The 19,883-nt window shown below is 56.6% G+C and overlaps 1 protein-coding gene across 1 annotated transcript in view; it reads right to left on the reverse strand.

Moving 5' to 3' along the window:
- Positions 1-1,513: 1,513 nt before the first annotated feature.
- Positions 1,514-19,883, reverse strand: part of TRPV4 (transient receptor potential cation channel subfamily V member 4) — a 36,611-nt gene continuing 18,241 nt past the window's right edge. The window contains exons 3-16 of the mRNA XM_044775707.2: positions 19,231-19,403; positions 14,913-15,065; positions 14,017-14,157; positions 13,054-13,352; positions 11,403-11,582; positions 9,940-10,098; positions 9,613-9,705; positions 9,362-9,435; positions 8,490-8,655; positions 8,187-8,253; positions 5,655-5,971; positions 4,231-4,358; positions 2,696-2,817; positions 1,514-2,243 (exon numbers count right to left, since the gene is read on the reverse strand). Coding sequence (XP_044631642.1) covers positions 2,086-2,243; positions 2,696-2,817; positions 4,231-4,358; positions 5,655-5,971; positions 8,187-8,253; positions 8,490-8,655; positions 9,362-9,435; positions 9,613-9,705; positions 9,940-10,098; positions 11,403-11,582; positions 13,054-13,352; positions 14,017-14,157; positions 14,913-15,065; positions 19,231-19,403 — 2,230 coding nt within the window. The 3' untranslated portion in view covers positions 1,514-2,085. The remainder of the gene's footprint in view (positions 2,244-2,695; positions 2,818-4,230; positions 4,359-5,654; positions 5,972-8,186; positions 8,254-8,489; positions 8,656-9,361; positions 9,436-9,612; positions 9,706-9,939; positions 10,099-11,402; positions 11,583-13,053; positions 13,353-14,016; positions 14,158-14,912; positions 15,066-19,230; positions 19,404-19,883) is intronic.

The following is a 19,883-nucleotide window of genomic DNA, read 5'->3' on the forward strand; positions in this document are numbered from 1 at the left end:
AGACAATAAATATTCCTTTTTCTTTAAGCCAGTGTAAGTTTTCTGCTAGTTGCTGCCCAAAACACATAACTGTATGAACACCACAAACAACCCTCTTTTCTTTGAAAAGCCCAGGGAGTCACTTGATCGTTACCAAGGCTGGGCCCCATTTTACAGATGAGGACACTGAGGCTCGGAGTTTATGATCTATCCTGTTACCCAGAAGGCTTGGCTCAGCCAGTGAGGGCGTCTCACCCCTTGCCCACGGGATTGGCTCAGGAATGACATGTGACCCAAGTCCGTCCAATCAGAATGGCTCTTGGGACCCCACTGAGAATGCCGGATTGCCATGAGGACACGCTGTGTGGGTGTTGGATTAGAATGAAGACACGTGCAGCCATCGGAAAAGCGGGGCCACCGTGGACCACAAGGAGAGCCCAGCAGCCTCCAGGAGGCAACGGAGAGAGGGGGGAATGGGACCTCGGGAAGGTCCCAGCCTCCCACCACCCTTGACGGTAATACCATTGGTCCTCCTTCCTTCTCAAAGAGCTGGATGGACTCACGCCCCTCAGGTCATTGATTCTCGTCCTTCTGACCGATGGGGACACGGAGGCCCAGAGAGGTAAAGCGACTCCACCAAAATTCCCCAAATAACCCACTGCCACAGTTTGGGCAGAGGGCACAGACCCCACGCCCTGCGTGTGTGTCCCACTGCAGCTGCCCTTGGCCAGGTCCGCAGAGCCCCACGCCCTTCCCAAGTGAAGCTCCAGAGGGGACCTAAGACCCCAGCCCCAGCCAGGGCCAGGAAGCTGGGGAGGTCATAGGGACCCTTCAGCTAGCTGCAGGTTCCTCAGCTCCAGGGTGGAGCAGCAAGATGGGATGATTGCGGGGGGTCCCTCCTCATGCCAGGGGGCGTGGCGCTGCCCGGGGGCTTGATCGGCAGTTGGGGGTGACCCCGGGGTGAATGGCTGCCCTGGGAAGGGAATCGGGTTGGCCTTCAGCTCCAGCTCACCAGTCAAAGCCCCACCAGCACGTGGGCCCTACGGAGGGAAGCAGGAGGTCCCATCCCATCCCAGGATCCATAGGCACTCTCACCATGCCAGTCGCCACCACCGTCCTTACGAGGGCCACTCTTGTCCTCACCATCAGTCCACTGCTGACACTGGATGGCTCACCCGTCTCCAGAGCTGTCATCTCCGCCTCTGCTCTGCCCCCACGCAGCAGCTGTCCTACCCCCCCCAGCACATCGTTACCCCCCACCAGCATCACTATCCCCTGATGAGCATTACTCTCCCCCCAGCAGCATCACTGTCCCCCCACTCCCTTCATGTCTACCTTCCCCATCACCACTCCACTCTCACCCCTGCCTCTCAGGCCCCCACCAACACCACCGCCCCCAGTCCAGCCCCCTGATCACCCCCAGGTCATTTCTACTGCCCTCGTGCCCCCAGCATGGGCATTCCTTAGCTCTCCCATCTCCCTGCTGTCGCCCCCGAGCCTGTTACCACTCCCCCCACCATCATCCCCACCATCTCCACCATCAATGAATGAACATTTATTGAGCACCGACAAGTCCCAGACCCTCTACAAAACACACAGAAGGCGTGGCCCCACCCCGAGGGCCTCGGCTCCCCAGCAGAGCCCCCATGGGCTACACATGGTGGTGTGTGCAGCCTGGGCTAGGCTGGGGCTCGGGGCCTGGCCCTCAGTGCACCTGGAACCGGGTCCTGAGGCCTCAGCCAGGTTCCACTTGGGGGTGGGGTCACGTCACTTTCCTGAGAGCAGAACAAATAAATAATGGAGACGCGGGTCTGAGCCCCCATGGACGGAGAGGCCCCAGCGTTGGCTTATGTGACTCCATGGGAGTGAGACAGGCGGCCGGGAGCCCTGCACCCGGTAGGAGGCAGAGCTGGGGGCAGGAGCCTGGGGACCAGAGGGTGCTGGGGCCTCCCCGGTGTCTCCACCGGCCCTCACCTCTGGGGGTCAAAGGAGCGTGTGGGGGGACACCCCGGGAGGCGCCTCTGAAATGCAGGTGGACTAGAAATGGGCAGGCGGAGGGGACGGGCTTAGGCTGCAGGTTGGAGACCCTGCCCCTGCCCGTGGCCCCTAGAGGGGGGCGTCATCAGTCCTCCACTTGGGGGGGTAACTCTGCTGGTGGCCATCACAGCTGGCGTTCCCCATGTTGTCCAGAGGCACCACCACCTCGTCCGGGTTCGAGTTCTTGTTCAGTTCCACCACACGTGGCACCACGGAGGACCAGCGATCTGCAGTGAGCACGAGGAGCAGGGATGAGGGTTGGCGGAGAAGGCACATGCATATATTGAGCACCTACTGTGTACCAGGCACTCCACAGTGATCTAAAGGATTATGTATTATCATCCTCATTTTACAGAGGTGGAACTAGGGCTCAGAGAGGGCAAGGTGTCTGTCCAGGAGCACACAGTAAATGGAAGAATCAGAATTCAAGCCCAGGTCAGAATGCCCGAGCACCCACGTCCCCTCCACTGTGTCTCAGGCACTCAGTGGAATGGGTGTGAGGAGCTCCAGCATTCGCGAGCAGCAAGGGAAACTCAGCGGGCAGCCCATCCGACCCTCCCATTCCACAGACGTGAACACTGAGCTCCAGAAAGGGGACAGGACTGCTCAAAGCAAATGAGTGGTGAGGATGGACCAGGGGTCCCCTCCACGCCCCAGGCTCTTCCCCACCTCCACTCACCCCTGCGGAGGCGGCCCACGGTGTGCGAGAAGCCATAATACTGGTAGCTCTCGTTCTTGCCCGGGTCCTCGTTAATGATGCCCAAGTTCTGGTTCCAGTGGGACCAGTTCACCTCGTCCACCCTGGCGGGGCCACAGCACAGAGAGGGTCAGGGGGAGCCCCCACCGAGGCAGCACCCGTCCCCGCCCCCCGGCACCCTCCCTGCTCCCTCCCCCAGCACATCCTCCTTTTTGTCTTTAATCGTGGTAAAATAATATAAAATTTGCCATTTTAACTATTTTTAAATGTGCAATTCAGTGGCATTACCTATATTCCCAAGATCGTGCAACCATCACCACTACCTAGTTCCAAAACTTTTTCATCTCCCCAAACAGAAACTCTGCACCCACCAAACAATAACTCCCCATTCTCCCTCCCGCCAGCCCCGGGTAAGTTCTGTTCTACTTTCTATCTCTGCGAATCTACCATTTCCAGACATTTCATGTAAACGGGATCATGCAGCACGTGGCCCTTTGTGTCCGGCTGCTTTCACTCAGCACAGTCTTGTCAAGGTTCATCCACGTTGTAGCACGTGTCCATGCTTTGTTCCTGTTTATGGCTGAGTAATATTCCATTGTACGCATGGACCACATTTTGCTTGTTCAGTCCTCTGCAGTGGACACCCTCCGTCTCGATCCTCTCTCCTCTTATTATTGGGACACCGTTGTAAAGTCAAGTTACAGCCTCTTGGGCCCAAATTGGCTCAATATAATTTTTCCTTTTTAAAATTATTTTTTTGTTATTTTCATTCAACCTCCATATTTTGAGCAATTGTACATGTCAGGACCCAGCAAAGAAGACACATTCAATGTTCCCACTCCACAGATGAGGAACCCGAGGCTTGTTAACCTGCTTGTCCAAGGTCCCCAAGCCGATAAATTACAGAGTCAGGATCTGAACTCTGGATTCGAACTGAACAGGATAGAGCCGCTGGCCTATGGGGTGGCTGCTGTTAAGGTCCACACTTCACAGATGGGGAACTGACTCGGCCGGACTCCAGATGTCACGCTTGTGCTCTCTGCTGGCAATCACTTTACAAAGAATGCACCACCTTAAAAGATTCCTCGTGCATCTGGGAATGTCTCCACCCTGGAAGCTGCTGTTTCCTCAGTTTCCCCTTCCAGCCGAAGCTCACCCCGCTGTTCCATCAATAGAGGTGATGCTCTCAGATGGGCACCCCCTCCACCCCCAGCAAGGGACAGAGGAGCAGTCACACCAGCTGCTGTGCGGGTGCCCCAGTGTGCGTTGGGCGCCCACCAGGCACATCATACATGCTAACCCACACAGCTGGCCTGGGGAGGTGGGGGGGGGGGGGTGCTATCACTGACCCATTTCACAGATGAAGAAACCGAGGCTGAGAGTAAACCAACTTGCCCAAGATCACCCAGTGGAACCGAACTCTGGTCGGATCCCTGGGGGCCTCGGTGGCTCGGGAAGTTGCAATGGGCAGAAAACGCAAGGTGGCCTGAGCCACCAGGACGGGTCTACCGCCTCACCTGAAGCACCACCTGCGGTCCGGAGTGCCGTCCGAGCTCTTGCCCACGGTCACCATCTCGCCGGAGCGGAAGGCCTTCCTCAGGAACACGGGGAAGGAGCGCTCGATGTCCAGGATGGTGGTGGCCCACTGCGGGAAGGGGGAGTGGGGCAGGCCATTGGTGAGACAGAAACAACGGGACAGGCCGGGGCAGGCAGAGAACCAGACTTTCCAGCTCCCACTGCCCCTAGAAACGGGTTAGAAACCCAAACACCCACAGAGGCCTGGCAGGAGAACAAAGGAGCGAAGCAGACCAGATGGAGGAATGCCACAGCCCGAGCCCCATGACCCACGCACAGCAGTCACCATTCAGTGTTGGGAATCACCAGGGAGGGGTGGGGACTAGGGCAAACCAGGGGGCCCATGTGCTCTCTTCCACCCGCGCTGCCAGGCAGGAATGCAGGCCTGCCTTGCCTGGCTTCTAAGTTTTCAAGAAAGGCCAGAAATCTGGCATTTTATAAGAAATCTCTTAATTATAAAATTTTGCATTAAATTTTTAAAAAATATCGTAATGCAGAAAAAATAAATCTTTGCTGGTCAAATCCAGTCCACGGGCTGCCAGTTTGCATCTCATGAGTTACACTCAGTGGGGAAACTGAGGCTCGGGGAAGTAAGCAGTGTGGGTCAAGGTGAAGAGCAGGTCCAGATGTTTCGCTGAGCCCCACACCTGGCAGGATGATCCTGGGTTTTTTTCTCACTGCACCATTTCCTTGAAGGGTAGGTGCTCATTTCTGGACCTTGTGATGGCACCATTGACTGTGAACCATGAGGTTCGTGAACGGCACGTGGCCCAGGTGGGTGGGGACCCCCAGGGCCTCTGCTTCTTAGGATTGCATAGGAACCTTCAGGAAGCAAGGGCAGCAGCTCCCCTGGGCCAACGAGGCCCATGTCCACGTCGGCTTCTCCTCTGTGACGGAGCACGCTCAGGAAGCTATGCCTGGGCTGGTGGAAGCCCCTCTGATGAGAATATGGGGTCGCCTATACCCACGCCAGCCTCGTCTCTTGGGCCGCGGTGGGGCACAGAAGCTGTCCCCGGCTCAGCGAGGGAGCCCTGCTGCAATGCTCATGCTCTCTGAGCACCTCCTGCACCAACAGAGCTCCCTCAGGGGTGCTGGGGAAGCCGACTGTGTCCTGCGAGCTGGACCACAAGGTGAACCTAGACCACTGCTGATGGCCAGGCAAAAAGCCACCAGGACATGCACCAGGCAGCTCTGGGAAGCGGGCAGCAGCCTTCAATGCCCATTTTACAGACAGGGTAGTGGAGGCAAAATGAGATGACGCAGCTGGCCCAGAGCAGAGGCTGAGGGGGTGTGGTGGGTCAGGTCTCCCCATCTTGGAAGGAGAAGGGCGGCTGGTGGGGTGGCGATGGGAGTCCCAGGGCCTCACCTGCAGCTTCCAGATGTGCTTGCTCTCCTTGGAGACCTGGCCCACCGTCTCCCCCATGAGGGCGATGAGCATGTTGAGGAGCAGCACGAAGGTGAGGATGATGTAGGTGACCAGCAGGATGATGAAGACCACGGGGTACTCGGTGCTGCTCAGCATCTCCAGGTCGCCCATGCCGATGGTCAGCTTGAAGAGGTCCAGGAGGAAGGTGCTGAAGGTCTCGCTGTCGCGGCACGAGGGGTAGGTGGGCACCGTGCAGTTGGTGTGGTCCTCGTTGCACACCTTCATGTTGGCGCACGGGTTCAGGAGGGAGACCAGGGCTGCGGGAGGTGACAGTCGCCGAGCGTGAGGATGCAGGCTGAGAGGTGGGAGCATCAATCCCATTTGATGGAGGGCAAAGCTGAGGCTTGGCGAGGAGAGAGCAGCGGCCCACGGTTACCCAGCCCGTCAGCCAAACCCAAGGTCGAACCCGGGTCCTCCGGGATCCAAAGCCTTTGCTCTTCCCACAAACTCTTGCTAACAGGGAAGAGCTTCCCAGGGTCTGGTCCAGTGGTCCTCGACCTGGGCCAATTCTTCCCCCAGGGGACATCTGGCAATGTCTAGAGACATTTTCGGTTGTCACAATTGGCGGGGCTGTGCCGCTGCTGACACCCCGTGGGTGGAGGCCAGGGATGCTGCTCAGCATCCCACTGTGCACAGGGCAGCCTCCACCACAAAGAATGACCCGGCCCCAAACAGCAACTGTGCCAAAGCCGAGAATCCCTAATCCAGCCCGTCATCCTTAGAGGTCTTGGGAGCCTGGAACGCGAGCATTCCGGGGGCAGATTCTCTCTCATGCTCCTGTTTCCTGGCCCACACCAGCTCCGAGAGGAAGAGTGGAAGCCGAAACGAGGTACCAGTCCTGATCGTCCCAGAAGCCGTGCTGGCTACGGCCCTGCCCCCTCCAGACATCACAAACTGATCACTGTGCTCATCCCCTCCCACGAAGCCCAGGCGAAGCCTAGAGGCCTTCTCAACACGGTTCAGCAGCAACAACCTGCCTCTAAACCAGCCTGGGCAGGGAGCATGAGGAGGCTGAGCCCCTTCCGTCAGTGGGGCACAGACTGTCACAGTGCCTTCAAGCCGGAAATACAGTAAGTAGGTTTCAAGTCATGGGAGAACGCTATTCTATCATGTAGTAGCTGCTGAAACATGTGCTGTGAAGGATTCTGAGACCTTGTCTGGGCTCATCAGAAAAAATCGTTCTGTGATCCATTAGCAATGTCTGCTATGGGCACAAAAGTGGGGAACATGGGCATGCGTGTCATGTTTATGTCATATCAGCCTCAGACTGGAGATTTAGTGGCCCCCAGCAGGAGAAGCCCTGGGACCAAGCCGACCGCTAAGTTGCTACTTTAACCCCTAAGCTTCTGCCTTTTTCTAAAATTAGGACTGCAGGAGGGCTGGACTCCTAAAGCCATTACGGAACGCTTGACACTGTCTAGTTCTTCCCAGTGCTCTCCGTGGAGGGGACAGACGTACCCTGTCCCTGTCTCCCCAGCCATGGCTACAGTTCTGCTTCCCCACAATAACTCATGCAGGGCCTCAGCACCATCTGGGTTAAAATAGCACCATCATCAGATTTCTGCTTCAGTGCTGGTCCCCAGACCAACCTCTCAGGTGCGAATGTGGCCTGGGGAAGCCTGAGTTGGCCACTCCCTTTTGGATGTTGGGCATTGGATGGCAGATCACCCATCCATTGAGAACCAGCCCAATGGCTTGGTGAGTGTCCTCATCCCTGGTCCTTCCCCCATGGCCTGTGCCACTGAGGTCACACAGCCTCATGACATCATGGAGAAGGCATACACTGGAGGGGGCCAGGACTGAGCTTTACAAAAGACCTGGGCTGGTAGATTCTTTATTAAAATTCACTGTTCCCTGCATCCACGCCCCTTCAGTGTGGCCTTGCAGCATCCTCCATCAAGAGGGAGCATCTGTTTCACCACATTCTAGGAACCCGCAGACCGTCATGTGAACAAGCCCAAGCCTGCCGACTGGAGGATGAGTGACCATGGGGAAGAGAGCAAAGTCACCCACTGAGGCCACCTCAGCTGGACGAGTCAGCCGGCAGCCAACCCACCAGCTGCCACAGACACAGGGGCCCTTCAGGATTAGCAAATCTGGCCCAGGTCAGCACAACCCCCCGGATGACCCATAGACCTGGGAGCAATAATAAACGGCAGTGATTTTAAACCACTAATTTTGGGTGGCTTCTTTTGCAACGATGTCTAACACAGTTTTACCCTTTCCTAGCATTTGAACTTGGGCAAGTTATTTAACCTTTCTAAGCCTCAGTTTCCTTATCTGTAACAGGGCATCATAAAGGCACTCACCTTACCGACTTGTTGGCAGGATTAAATCAGGCGGGGATGGGAAAGGACAGCCCAGTGCCTCGTTCTCAGCGACAACTCAGCAAACACCTTTTCCTCCCCCCATCACGGCCGCCGGTCCAGTCCTTGCACCACCCTGCCAGCCCCCCGGGCGCCCTGGGCTCACCTGAGGCGTAGCCGATCATGAAGAGCAAGTAGACCAGCAGGAAGCGGAAAAGATCTTTGAAGAGGATCTACAGACCCCAGCGGGATTGTGGAGGCAGAGTTAAGACACATGGTTTCCCGCTTTCCCAACTCCTCCACCCCAGATCTTTCCAGCTCCACCCTTGCCCCTCCCCGAAGTCCAGGCCCTGCTGCGGCCCCCACGGCACCCCACTTCCTCAGGTCCGAGGGCACCGTCTGCACACGTAAGATGTGGGGGGTGTGGCTCCCTCCAGGAACACAATCCGGAGGGTCCCCCGGCCCATACCTTCTGGATCATGATGCTATAGGTCCCCGTCAGCTTCAGCCCGCGGGTGAAGTAAAGGGCGTTCATCCAGCCCAGGACCAAAGCAAAGACCATGACGGCCAGGTAGGCCTCAATCCCCGCCAGGTAGAGGGCTGCCGAGACAATCACCAGCACGGAGTAGATGAAGCTAAGGGCAGCAGAGACCACGAGAGGGGGCAGAGGGGACAATGAGGCCCTGGAGGCGGACACATGCCCCCAAGCCCTCCAGGGTACCAGGACACCCCAATGTCTTCTAGACCCCCAGAAGGGAGACAAAGTGGATTCACTGGGTTCCCCAGCATTCTGTTAACCAAAATGCTCAAGTAATTGGCAATTACTGTGTGTGTAATGGTCCTGAGGCCCTATAAGATCCCAAAGGGATGCCCTTTGGAATTGCTAGAGAAAGATGCAGTGGTGTTTGGTGGAGATTTTGTGGCTTGGTGAATTTCATTGTTCTCTACCTCTAAGGGAAAGGGAAAAGATGTAGCACACATACATCAACTCATCCTATGCCCCAGGCAGACATCATTAATCGAGCACAGCACTCTTTCCCACTAAAGACAGCCACAGCCTCAAGATTCTTCTCAACATGGCACTCCAGGCATACATTAGCAGTCGATCACCAGCATAAGTGGTTAAATTATTTTTATCCATGGTGCATATGGTAACTTTCTAGCAACCAGAATCTTGCTTTAGCCTGAAGACCCTATTGCTTGACATTGGCCTTGTCCTGACTTTGGGCTACAGCTGTTTGGGCTGGTTGAGTTCACTCCTCATAGAGTCACCTCCCCACCCCAATCTGAATGATGTCCCAGCCCAACCCAGAAGCCGCCAGCCCCAGCACCTGTACTCACTAGAGTAGCTGGAAGGAGCCATCGATGAAGAGAGAATTCACCCCAGGGCATTTCTTCATGAACAAGTCTTTGATCTGTAAGAGGGGAGGAGGCACGTGATGGGGTGGAGCCGCCAGGAGTGCAGAGGGGAGGTAGAAGGGGGAACTGAGAGGAGAAGGAAGAGAGGAGGAGAGGGGAGCCAAAAGAGGTGGAGGAAGAGGAGAGGAGGAGGAGGACGGGCAGGCTGGTGGGGTTGGGGGCCAAGCACTCACGTTGGTGAAGAAGAACAGGACCCCGGTGAACAGCGTGATGATCTCGCCGGCCAGCCTCAGGTAGTCCACCGTGGTGTGGTAAGGGTATGGCGGCTGGCGGACAGGGGCACGCAGGTCCTCACCAGCCCCTCCAACATCTGGCCCCAGATCCACATGTTCCCCCATGCCCCAAACATCTGGATCCTGTGGGGCCTCCTCCCTCCCCCTCCTCCGCCAGGCGTTGGGGAGCACCTCCCCATCCTGTTCCTGTCTTCTGCAGCCCCTCCCTCTCCGGGCCCAGGAGGACCCGGCTGTGCCCCAGTGCCTGCCCGGCTCGCGGTCACTCACAGTGCCCTCCAGCGGCTGGTAGTAGGCGGTGAGGGTGAAGATGACCATGGCACACAGATAGGAGACCACATTGATGTAGAAGGAGACGGCCCCGAACTTGCGCCACTTGTCCCTCAGCAGTTCGTTGATGGGCTCCACAGCCAGCATCTCGTGGCGGTTCTGTGGGGGGTCACGGGCCGCCTTCTCAACATGGGGGATCCGGACGGGCTGACTCCAGCACCCCTTCCCCCACTTCCTCCTCCGAACCCATTCTTGAGCGCACGCACTCAAGGACTCGCAGGGGACTGGATGGGGATTCAGAATCAGCCCCAATCTCCCGGGCTCAGCATTTGAGGCTCTGCTCAATTCTGCCTCAACTTACCCTTCAGCCTGTTCTAGACTCGTGGAACCCAGAGCCGGAAAGCTCCTTAAAGAACGTCTATTCTCATGGTTCCCAAACTCCAATCTGTGGATGGTACTGAGCTGCTGGCAGCAAAATCACCTAAGTACCTTGCTAAAAATATAAACCCCTGGGCTCCAACCTCAGAAATTCTGATTCTGGAAGTGGGAGTGGGAAACTCAGCCCAAGGATGATAAACACTTGACTCAGCACAATGTTCCAATTCTGAACCCAGGGCAGACATCAATAATGGAGTCCTGCACAGTAGTTCTCTATACAATTCCCCAGGCAGACTCTACCAATCAATCAGCTTGCACGAGACATACTAAACCTCCAGCCACCCCTAATCTAAATCAAATCGGTCCCTAATTTCAAAGATGAAGGAAGTGAGCTTCAGCAAGGGAAGGCATCTGTCCAGGCTAACAGAGCAGGGCTGGAAGGGAGACCTTCTGTACCCAGGCCCCAGCATTTTCTGCCCCATTTGTATAGTATGCTGTCCCTTTAATGACTTGAGTTTTCTTTATAATCCCAGATCTGTGCAACGATGTAGCCAGAAAGATGCGATTGCAGTGTTACTCTGACAGCTAAATGCAGAAACAAACCCAAATGACCAAGAAGAGAGGAATGGTTAATTAGAATGTGGTACATTTACACGCAGCCATGATATTCCAGGAGAATATTTAATGGTGCAAAACGATGTTCGCAAAAACTACTAAGTGAAAAAAAGAGCTTTCAAAACTTCATGTAACGACTACTAATGATAATAGCTGACACATAACGTTTACTCTGTGCCAGGCTGTTCTAAAACGAACTCATTTGCTCCTCCCAACGACCAGATGGGATAGGCTCTATCCTTATCCTCATGTTACAAAAGAGAGAGCCAAGACTCAGAGAGGTTGAAGCACTTGTCCTGAGTCACACAGCAGGCACGTTACAGAGCCAGGATCCTGACCCAGTCCTCTTGTCTCTGAAGCCTGACCCTTACAATCCTCCCATTTCCCCCAGTGCCAGACGCCTAGGCCCCTCCCCGGCTGTCAGCTGCACCCCTCTTTCCCCGGGCCCCGCCCCCTGCCCTGGGGCCCACCTCGATCTTGCTGTTGTACACCAGGATCTCCAGCACGGAGGCCTCCTCCCCGCACGTGTCCAGGGAGGAGAGGTCGTAGAGTGAGGAGTACACCGGCCCGTAGGCCCAGTCCTTGAACTTGCGAGACAGGTGCCTCGTGTCCTCGTCCGTCACCTCCCGGCGGATGATGTGCTGGAAGATCTGCGTGGGGGCGAGGAGGGTCAGGGCTCCCGGAGAGGACCCCGCTGCTCGGTCGCTCTCATCGGAGGGGCCCCGGAGAGGACCCCGCTGCTCGGTGCCTCTCATCAGAGGGGCCCCGGGGGCCAGTGCAGCCCAGCACGTGGTGCTTCCCGGGAGAGCGGGATGGAGGGGAGGGAGGGGGGTGCCGGGCCCTTTCTTGTGGCATTGTCATTCCTGCCATCCTGGTTTACAGATGAGCAACGCAGGCTCAAGAAGGGTGTCCCCTGAGGCCACACGGGCGGTCAGCTGAAGCCAGGCTGAACCCAGGCCAGCCCTGACAGTCTGAATTGGAATGAATATCTTCTTTATGTAATTAAAACAGCAACTAAACAACCTCATGAATATGTTAATTCTAGTAATAATTATCATATTCAGCCCTTCCCATACCACTGCGACTATCTTTCGCTTAGACACAGGGAAACTGAGGAACAGAGAGGGGGTGGGGATTTCCCAAGGCCACACAGTTTCGAAGAGCAAAGCCAGAATTTAAAGCCAGGCCTTTCCCATGGCTCCAGGACTCAGGTATCAATTACAATTTCAGTAACTTCGCTATATTTTCAAAGCGCAGTAATAACCCCCACTCTCTACTCATCCTGGGCTCTTTATTAAGAGCTTGAAGTGAAGCATCTTGTTTAGTTGTCAGAACCACACGATCCCACAGGGCACTATTATTATCCCATTTTGCAGACAGGGAAACTGAGGCACAGAGAGGCAGGTGAGATGCCTGAGGTCACACGCTGGGAAGCGGTAGAGCCAGGCGGTGGGCCCAGGTGGGGCTGACTCCGGAGCACTCCAGGTTGGGTTCTCAGCCAGGGCAATGGTGCCCCCAGGGACAATCTGGCCATGCCTGGAGACATTTTTAGTTGTCACAAGTGGTGGGGGTCCTCCTGGCATCTAGCGGGTTGAGGCCAGGATGCCACTAAACATCCTACAATGCACAGGACACCCCCCATCCTAGAACCATCCAGCCCCAAATGTCAGTAGTCTCCAGGCTGAGAAATCCTGCCATAGACCCTGTGCTGTGAGGTCCAGAGAGGGGAAGGAACTGGGCAGGGCCACTCAGCAGGTTAGGGCTGAGTCATGACACCAACAGTGGAGTGTACGGGAGTACAGCAGGGCTGCAGCCTTGGGACTCAGTTTTACATCAGCGGCTTGTCCTAGCTGGTGGGAGTCAGGCGTGAGCATCCATGCGGTGGGATGAGGACAGAGGCTCTGGGATGAAGTTGAGTAGCGTGGCTGAACAGTAGGGAGCCAGAGCAGGCTCTTGAGCTGGGACAGCTGCACACTGGGGTTGGCATGATGGGAGGGGGTGTGCAAATTAATAATAATGAATACCAGCAGCAGCCCCTCCTGTGTGTGTGTATGTGTGTATTTGTCTGTGTGTGTATGTGCAGTGGGGTGGGGCAGCCGTGCCCCCCGGCCCCACACTCACCCCAATCTTGCCCGTCTTGGCGGCCATCATGAGGGGCGAGAGACCGTCGTTGTTGAGCACGGCCTCCAGGTTGCTGTCGGGGAAGAGGCGGGCACACTTGAGCAGCAGGAGGTCATACATCTTGGTGACGAACTTGGTGTTCTCGCGGGTGTTGTCGGCGATGGCCACCAGCGCGTGCAGCACCGTGTTGCCGCGCGAGTCCTGCCGCCGCATGTCGGCCTTCTTGTGGGGGTTCTCCGTCAGGTAGTTGACGATGTGGGGCTGGTTGGTGCAGGCAGCCAGCGACAGGGGCAGCTCACCTGGAGGAGGCGTGGGTTGGGGAGCTCAGTGGGGGGGCCCAGGGCGGGGCTCGGCCTGCGGATGCTCGGGGCACAGCCCCCAGGACATTGGACGCGGTGCCAATGGTCACATGTATGTGTCCCCTGGTGATGACACGTTTCTGTGGGTGATGCTGGGGGGACGGTGTGGCTCTTTGGGGGCATGGCCACGCGATCTGGAGGCCACGAGGGACTCTTTAAGGACTTTGTCCCTGAACCCCACAGAACGTGTGCCTTTATTAAGCAGGGGTAAAATTCAAAATCTTTCACTGGTCCAAGTGGGACATGGTGGTGGCCCTTTAGTCCCAGCAATCCGACCGTTGGTCCCAGCTTAAGTTGGATTAAAGGGTGCATTTGATAAGATGTGGGGCTGACACCCCATCATGACCCTAGGGGTTCTCATGATGCCCATTGTACAGATGGGGAAGCTGAGGCTCAGGGAAGCGAGCTCATGCTCTGTTCCTCAAAGGCGAGACCTCAGGGACAGAGACCAGCACACGGTCTGTGTACGGGGCGCCATCTGGGTCCGTGGCCAGGGCGGCCCTGGGCGTCTGGGGAGGGGTCAGGGCTGCGGACATCACCGTGCAGCCCCCAGCCCCCAGCTTCTCCTCTGGGTGCCCCCAAGCCCCACCAGGCCCCTCCTCACCAAAGTAGAAGTAGCCCCCTTCATCCTTGGGCTGGAAGAAGCGACCCCGGGCCTGGGCGTGGACATCAGCTCCCTGGGCCACCAGGAGCTCCACGTAGTGCTTGCAGCGGCGCTCGATGGCGATGTGCAGGGCAGTCTGACCTGGGGAGGGGGTGGGGGACAGTTACGGGGGCTCCGTCAGGGCAGAGACCCGCCCGGCTTGAGGGGGGTGGGTGCAGAGTGTGGAAACCGAGTGGAGGCTGCAGCGGAGGCCAGAGCCCCAGCCGGCCCCAGCCGAGGGCAGCCAACGGACCCGCAGACGCTCCCCGGATGGAGGGTCGATGCATCAAGTCCTGGATCTGCTGCCTCGGGGAAGCAGAATTTTAAGCTCAAAGGACATTCAACTTGTACGATCCCAAATCTGGGAACTTTTTAGCCTCACAAGAGTCTAACTGTAGAGGAAACAACAGCATGGGGGTCTCACAGAATTTTGGACTCAGGATATAAAGTCCACAGGCTGAATCTTCATATCCCGGAATCCAAAAGGTCAAGCCTGATTCACAGACCTCAGAATTTAGAACCGGGGACCCGGGACTCGTGACACCTCTGCCTCTTAGAGCTGTTGGCTCAGAGAACTGTTATCCTACACCCTGGGGGCCTCTGGGCCCACAGCATCTTAGGTCCAGAATTCCAGGTTCACGGGTCATTAGCCTCAGTGCATCTGAGGATCTTGGAACCTTTGATTCTGAAACGGAACATCCAAGTTGAAAGGGGTAGTTATTGCTCCTCCATTCATTCATTCATTCACTCAACAATCAGTTCCTGGGTACAAGCTGGCGCCTAGGGCCCAGACTCAAGCTCTCGGGACTCAGACAGAGGATGGTGCCTGCCGCCCCCGTGTCACCTGCCGGGCCCACCTCGGTAGTAGATGTCACGGAAGGGCGAGTTGATGAACTCGCGCATGTTGCCGGTGCGCTCGGCGATGTCCAGCAGCACCGGGATGGTGTTGTTGTGGCCGTGGCTCAGGTTCAGCAGGGCCTTGGGCAGGCAGGTCTTCCCCGTGGACGGCTCTGCGGGGAGAGACGTGCAGGCTGAGGGCTGCTCAGGGGTGGCCCGGCAGGGGACAGGGGCCTGGGCAGGGAGCCAGAGGTCCTGGCTGTGTCACGCCTCCTCTCTGAGCCTCTTCCCTGTCTGCCTCCGTGGTACCGAGAGGCGGGCAGTAGTTCTTAAAAATGTGGGACGCCGCACATCCCACTCCTGCATCTCCCACTCCATCCTACTCCTGCATCTCCCACTCCATCCCACTCCTGCATCTCCCACATCTCACAGAGAGATCAGGATTTACCAAAACATATCTAAAGGGAATTTAAAAAATCAAACATGGGTTAACAAAGCCAACCATGTCGTCTGCAGGACTTCTCAGAGCCTTTAATATGCTAACGGAGACTATGAACCTCTGAAAGCCAGAGACAGCACGCGCAGCCTAGGCCCACCTGTTGGAACATAGATCTTTTTCTCATGAAGCATTGAAACTAGTGTGCCAGAAGGAAGCAGAGGGGGTACAGTGTTCCCCAAGGTGTGGACTGCCTGCCAGGGGGGACGTGAATTACCGTAGGAGGGACGGGAGAGGATGTCGGGGACTCCCCCGGACGCAGCAATAGCAACACTGAAGGCCCGCTCAGGGCAAGGTTTTATCCCATTGTCAAATCTCTCTCAAGAAGTCCAGCTCCACTTGGTCCTAACAGACCCTCAGCACCGCCCACTGATGCTTGCTAATGTCGTTTTGCAATTTCCTTTCGCTTGCAGTAATGTTTATGGTTACAGGAGTTGATTTATATCTTAAAGAGCAAGTCAATGAAAAGAGAACTCCCCTGTGAATTAGGGACAGGCCAAAATGGTGCTGGGGAACCGGGAATGGCCCCATGCAAGGACAGGATCGGGAATGGTCCTGATTAGGATGGGGTGGGAGATGCAGGAGTGGGATGGGGAGATGCAGGAGTGGGATGGGGCGGGAGATGCAGGAGTGGAATGGGGCGGGAGATGCAGGAGTGGGACGGGGAGATGCAGGAGTGGGATGGGGCGGGAGATGCAGGAGTGGGACGGGGAGATGCAGGAGTGGGACGGGGAGATGCAGGAGTGGGACGGGGAGATGCAGGAGTGGGATGGGGCGGGAGATGCAGGAGTGAGATAGGGGGATGCAGGAGTGGGATGGGGAGATGAAGGAGTGAGACAGGGAGATGCAGGAGCGGGATGGGGAGATGAAGGAGTGAGACAGGGAGATGCAGGAGTGGGACGGGGAGATGCAGGAGTGGGACGGGGAGATGCAGGGGTGGGTCGGGGTGGGAGATGCAGGGGTGGGTCGGGGTGGGAGATGCAGGGGTGGGTCGGGGTGGGAGATGCAGGAGTGGGACGGGGAGATGCAGGGGTGGGTCGGGGTGGGAGATGCGGGAGTGGGCTGTAGTGCCCGCTCTAGAGCAAGGCACCTTGGGGCTCAATCTTGTCTTTGCCTCTGATTTCTGTGCGATCTTTACTCTGCTACAGTTTCCTTTCTAGAAAATTGAGCCCAAAAAAGGAAATCAATGAGCCAATAGATGTTTCTCTGAGCCCAGTGACAGGCAGACAGGAGCCGGCGGACAGGATCGCTCAGACTGCTGCCATTGTAATTCCAGGGGAGCTGCTTGACATCCTCTCTCTGGACGCCAGGAATCAGTGGAGAGCGCTTGAAAGATTCGCGGAGACCTGAACCCCAGGCCCAGAGCCCCGGCGTGAGGCTACGTGGACCAGCCTCGTCCCAGGCTGCCTCCCGCAGGGCCCCTGGCACCCAGCCCTGAGTCAACACCAGGTAACTGCTTCTTGAATGAATAATGGACTCCAGTCCCCCATCTGCTAATGGGCAGGGAGCTGCCCCAGTGCTGGCCAAGGCCCTGGGGGATTCTGTCCACACTCAGCTCTCCCAGATGGCATATGTCCCCCTCTCAGAGAAGGGTGTCCCCAGCCAGCTAAAAACCTTTGTGTCACCTTTGTGCTTGTCCTCCTTTCTCCCCTACATCCACCCTCCAGCACGTACTATCGATTTTACCTCCTGTTTCTCCAATCCCTCCACCACTCTCCATCTCTGCTGTCACCACCCTGGTCCAGCCACAATCTCTCTTGCCTGCCCAAGACGCTTGTCTGTTTTTTCCCAGCCTCTCTGATTTCCTTCAATCCACTTTCCACATAGCAACCGGAGTGGTCACCCCAGAGCAATGACTCTGATCATGATGAGCCACAGGGCCTTTGCATATGCTATCCCTTTACATCCTTCCTCCTCTTTTCACCTGGTTAACTGCAATTCATTCAGACTCAGCTCAAGTGTCACCTCCTCCAGGAAGCTCTCCCAGGTTTTCCTGACTAGGTCAAATCCTCTGATACAGCCTCTTGTTGACACACTACAGTTTGCCACTGTGTATTTATTTCTGGGATTGCTTGATCAATGTCAGTCTCACGAGGAGACTGTGAGAAACTTGAGGACAAGGCCATGGCTGCTTCGCTCACCATTGCTCGCCCCATGCCAAGAGCAGCTCCTGACACTTGGTGGGTGCCCAATAACCATTTGTTGAGTCAATAAACATTCAGTGAAGGGACGAGGTGGGCACCACAGGAAATTCCGAACGACGGGTAACCCCAAGTGGTTTGTGCGGGCTACGGTACTAGCCCTGAATTTGGGTTTCCGCAGTCCCAGACCCGGGCTATAGCAGGCTGGCGGGCTGCCAGCCTGGGTCCGGGGATGAGAGGCCTAACAGCATTTTCCCAGAAATGGGGACATGCAGTTCCATAACTCAACCACCAGGTGGCGAAGTGGCTCTGCCCAGGGGGGCTGTTGGAGGGAGGGGCCCTAAATTAACGCCAAATTGGAGGCTGTCAAATTTTGGGGTCTCAGGGAGGGAGGGTGAGAGGGTGTCACTGACTCCCCTGAGTATCAGATGAGCTCATGGGCCTCTGGCTAGAAAAACAGGCAGGAGTGGATACAGGTTTTGCGGGGCCTGAAGCCTACACAATTTGGGGGTCCTGTTTATGAAAACGAACACAATTATGAGTTCAAAATTAGGTCCAGGGCCTTAGAAGGGGCCAGAATAAACGAAGGGCATGAGCTTAATTAATGGGTCTCACGGCAAACCCCTCTCTACACAGGCACCATTCTCTACAGTTTCAGGGACCCCCAAGCCTGTCTTGGAGGCTCCCCCTGGGCTCATGCACAGACACGCACTCGCCTGGGGGCTCCCGGTCCAGGCTAAGAGCCCCCCACTCGGTCCTGCCTTCAGTAGAAGCCGGAATCCCTGGCAAGCCCAGCCTGGCGCTGCTCTACTCTGCTAAGGGCACAGGTACGAGGTCCCTACTTCACCGGGGTTCGCTCTGCCCCAAGGCTCCCCACGTATGAACTCGGGGGCCAGGCGGGGCCATTTGGCCAGGGCTTAAATGTGGGTTATCTCCAAGTAAGATTATTCACACCATCACTGAGACACTCTGAGGGTAGAGGGGAACCCCCCCCAACAATGCTACACTTGTGCCCCAAACAAGGGGCCACATCGTCTGGCGGGCACCCTGAGTGAATATTTTTCATAAATCCGGTAATTCTCTTCTGACGGACACAACGACCCTGCACTGTACCGTTCTGGTGTTCAACGAATCCGGTTGATAAAGGTCTACAGTCTACGTGAAAAATAGACCTCAGGCTCGGCCACCCTGTTTTGGCATTTAATGTCCTTGAAGTCCCTAAGTCAAACAATGGCCCCTGGACATCGCGGACGCTTCATCAGCCCCGAGCTGTAGACGATGGCCGGCCTTCCGGGGACAGGCCCTCCTTTGCAGCAAGTGCCACCATGCCTGACATCTTAGACTGATTTGTGGGGCCATCTGGCATTACCCCCAGTTCACAGACGAGGAAACCGCAGCTCACAGAGTCCACGCATCCCCTATGTGGGGGAGGCGAGATGTGAACCCACGTGGTAGACTCTGCTTACCCATGATGCTAACCTTTTCAGAAATGAAGGATGAATGAATGAAGGTAGCGAAGGTTCAGAGAGGTTAAGTAATATGGTGAAGGACCCACAGGACGAGACTCCCTGTCCAGTGTTCTTCCCGGCCGGTGCAGCCCACTGACCCAAGGGAAGATGCTGAGAGGAAAGGGGGCCCCTGATGCCAGGCCTCCCCCGACCCTTGACTGGCCCGCCCACTATCCCTGCCTGAGTGGCTCACCCCGGAACTCCTCGTCAGTCAGGCGCTTCTTCTGGGTCAGCAAGAAGGGGAGCAGCCCATCCAGGTCGGCAGTGGAGCCCCGCGACACGATGTCAAAGAGGATGGGCCGGTTGAAGACTTTGAGGATGGGGGGCGGCTGGGGCGCGGGAGCTTTGGGGCTCTGCGGCTGCTTCCTGAAGGGAGCAGGGAGGCAGGGTGATGGGAGAGCTTGTCTCCTGCCCACCCCACCATCCCTGGACTTAGGGGTCCTCGAGAGGGACCAGACTGAGATGGAAGGGACAGTTGGAGACACAAAGGAAAGTTTCATCCAACAAAATACCCAGTACCTATTATGTGTTGGGTGGAGACAGATAGAAAGAAACATACAAGCCCACCCATCCATCCATCCACCATCCGCTCACCCAGCCAACCACCCATCCACCCAGCCATCCACCCATCCATTCACTCACCCACCCACCATCCACCCACCCACCCATCCACCCACCCACCCATCTACCCACCCATCCAGCCAGCCAACCACCCACCCATCCAGCCAGCCACCCACCTAACTATCCACCTACCCATCCAGCCATCCACCCAGCCAGCCAGCCACCCACCCATCCACCACCCAGCCAGCCAGCCACCCACCCACCCATCCACCACCCAGCCAGCCA

This window comes from Equus asinus, chromosome 8, assembly GCF_041296235.1.
Source record: "Equus asinus isolate D_3611 breed Donkey chromosome 8, EquAss-T2T_v2, whole genome shotgun sequence".
NCBI classification, from domain to species: Eukaryota; Metazoa; Chordata; class Mammalia; order Perissodactyla; family Equidae; genus Equus; species Equus asinus.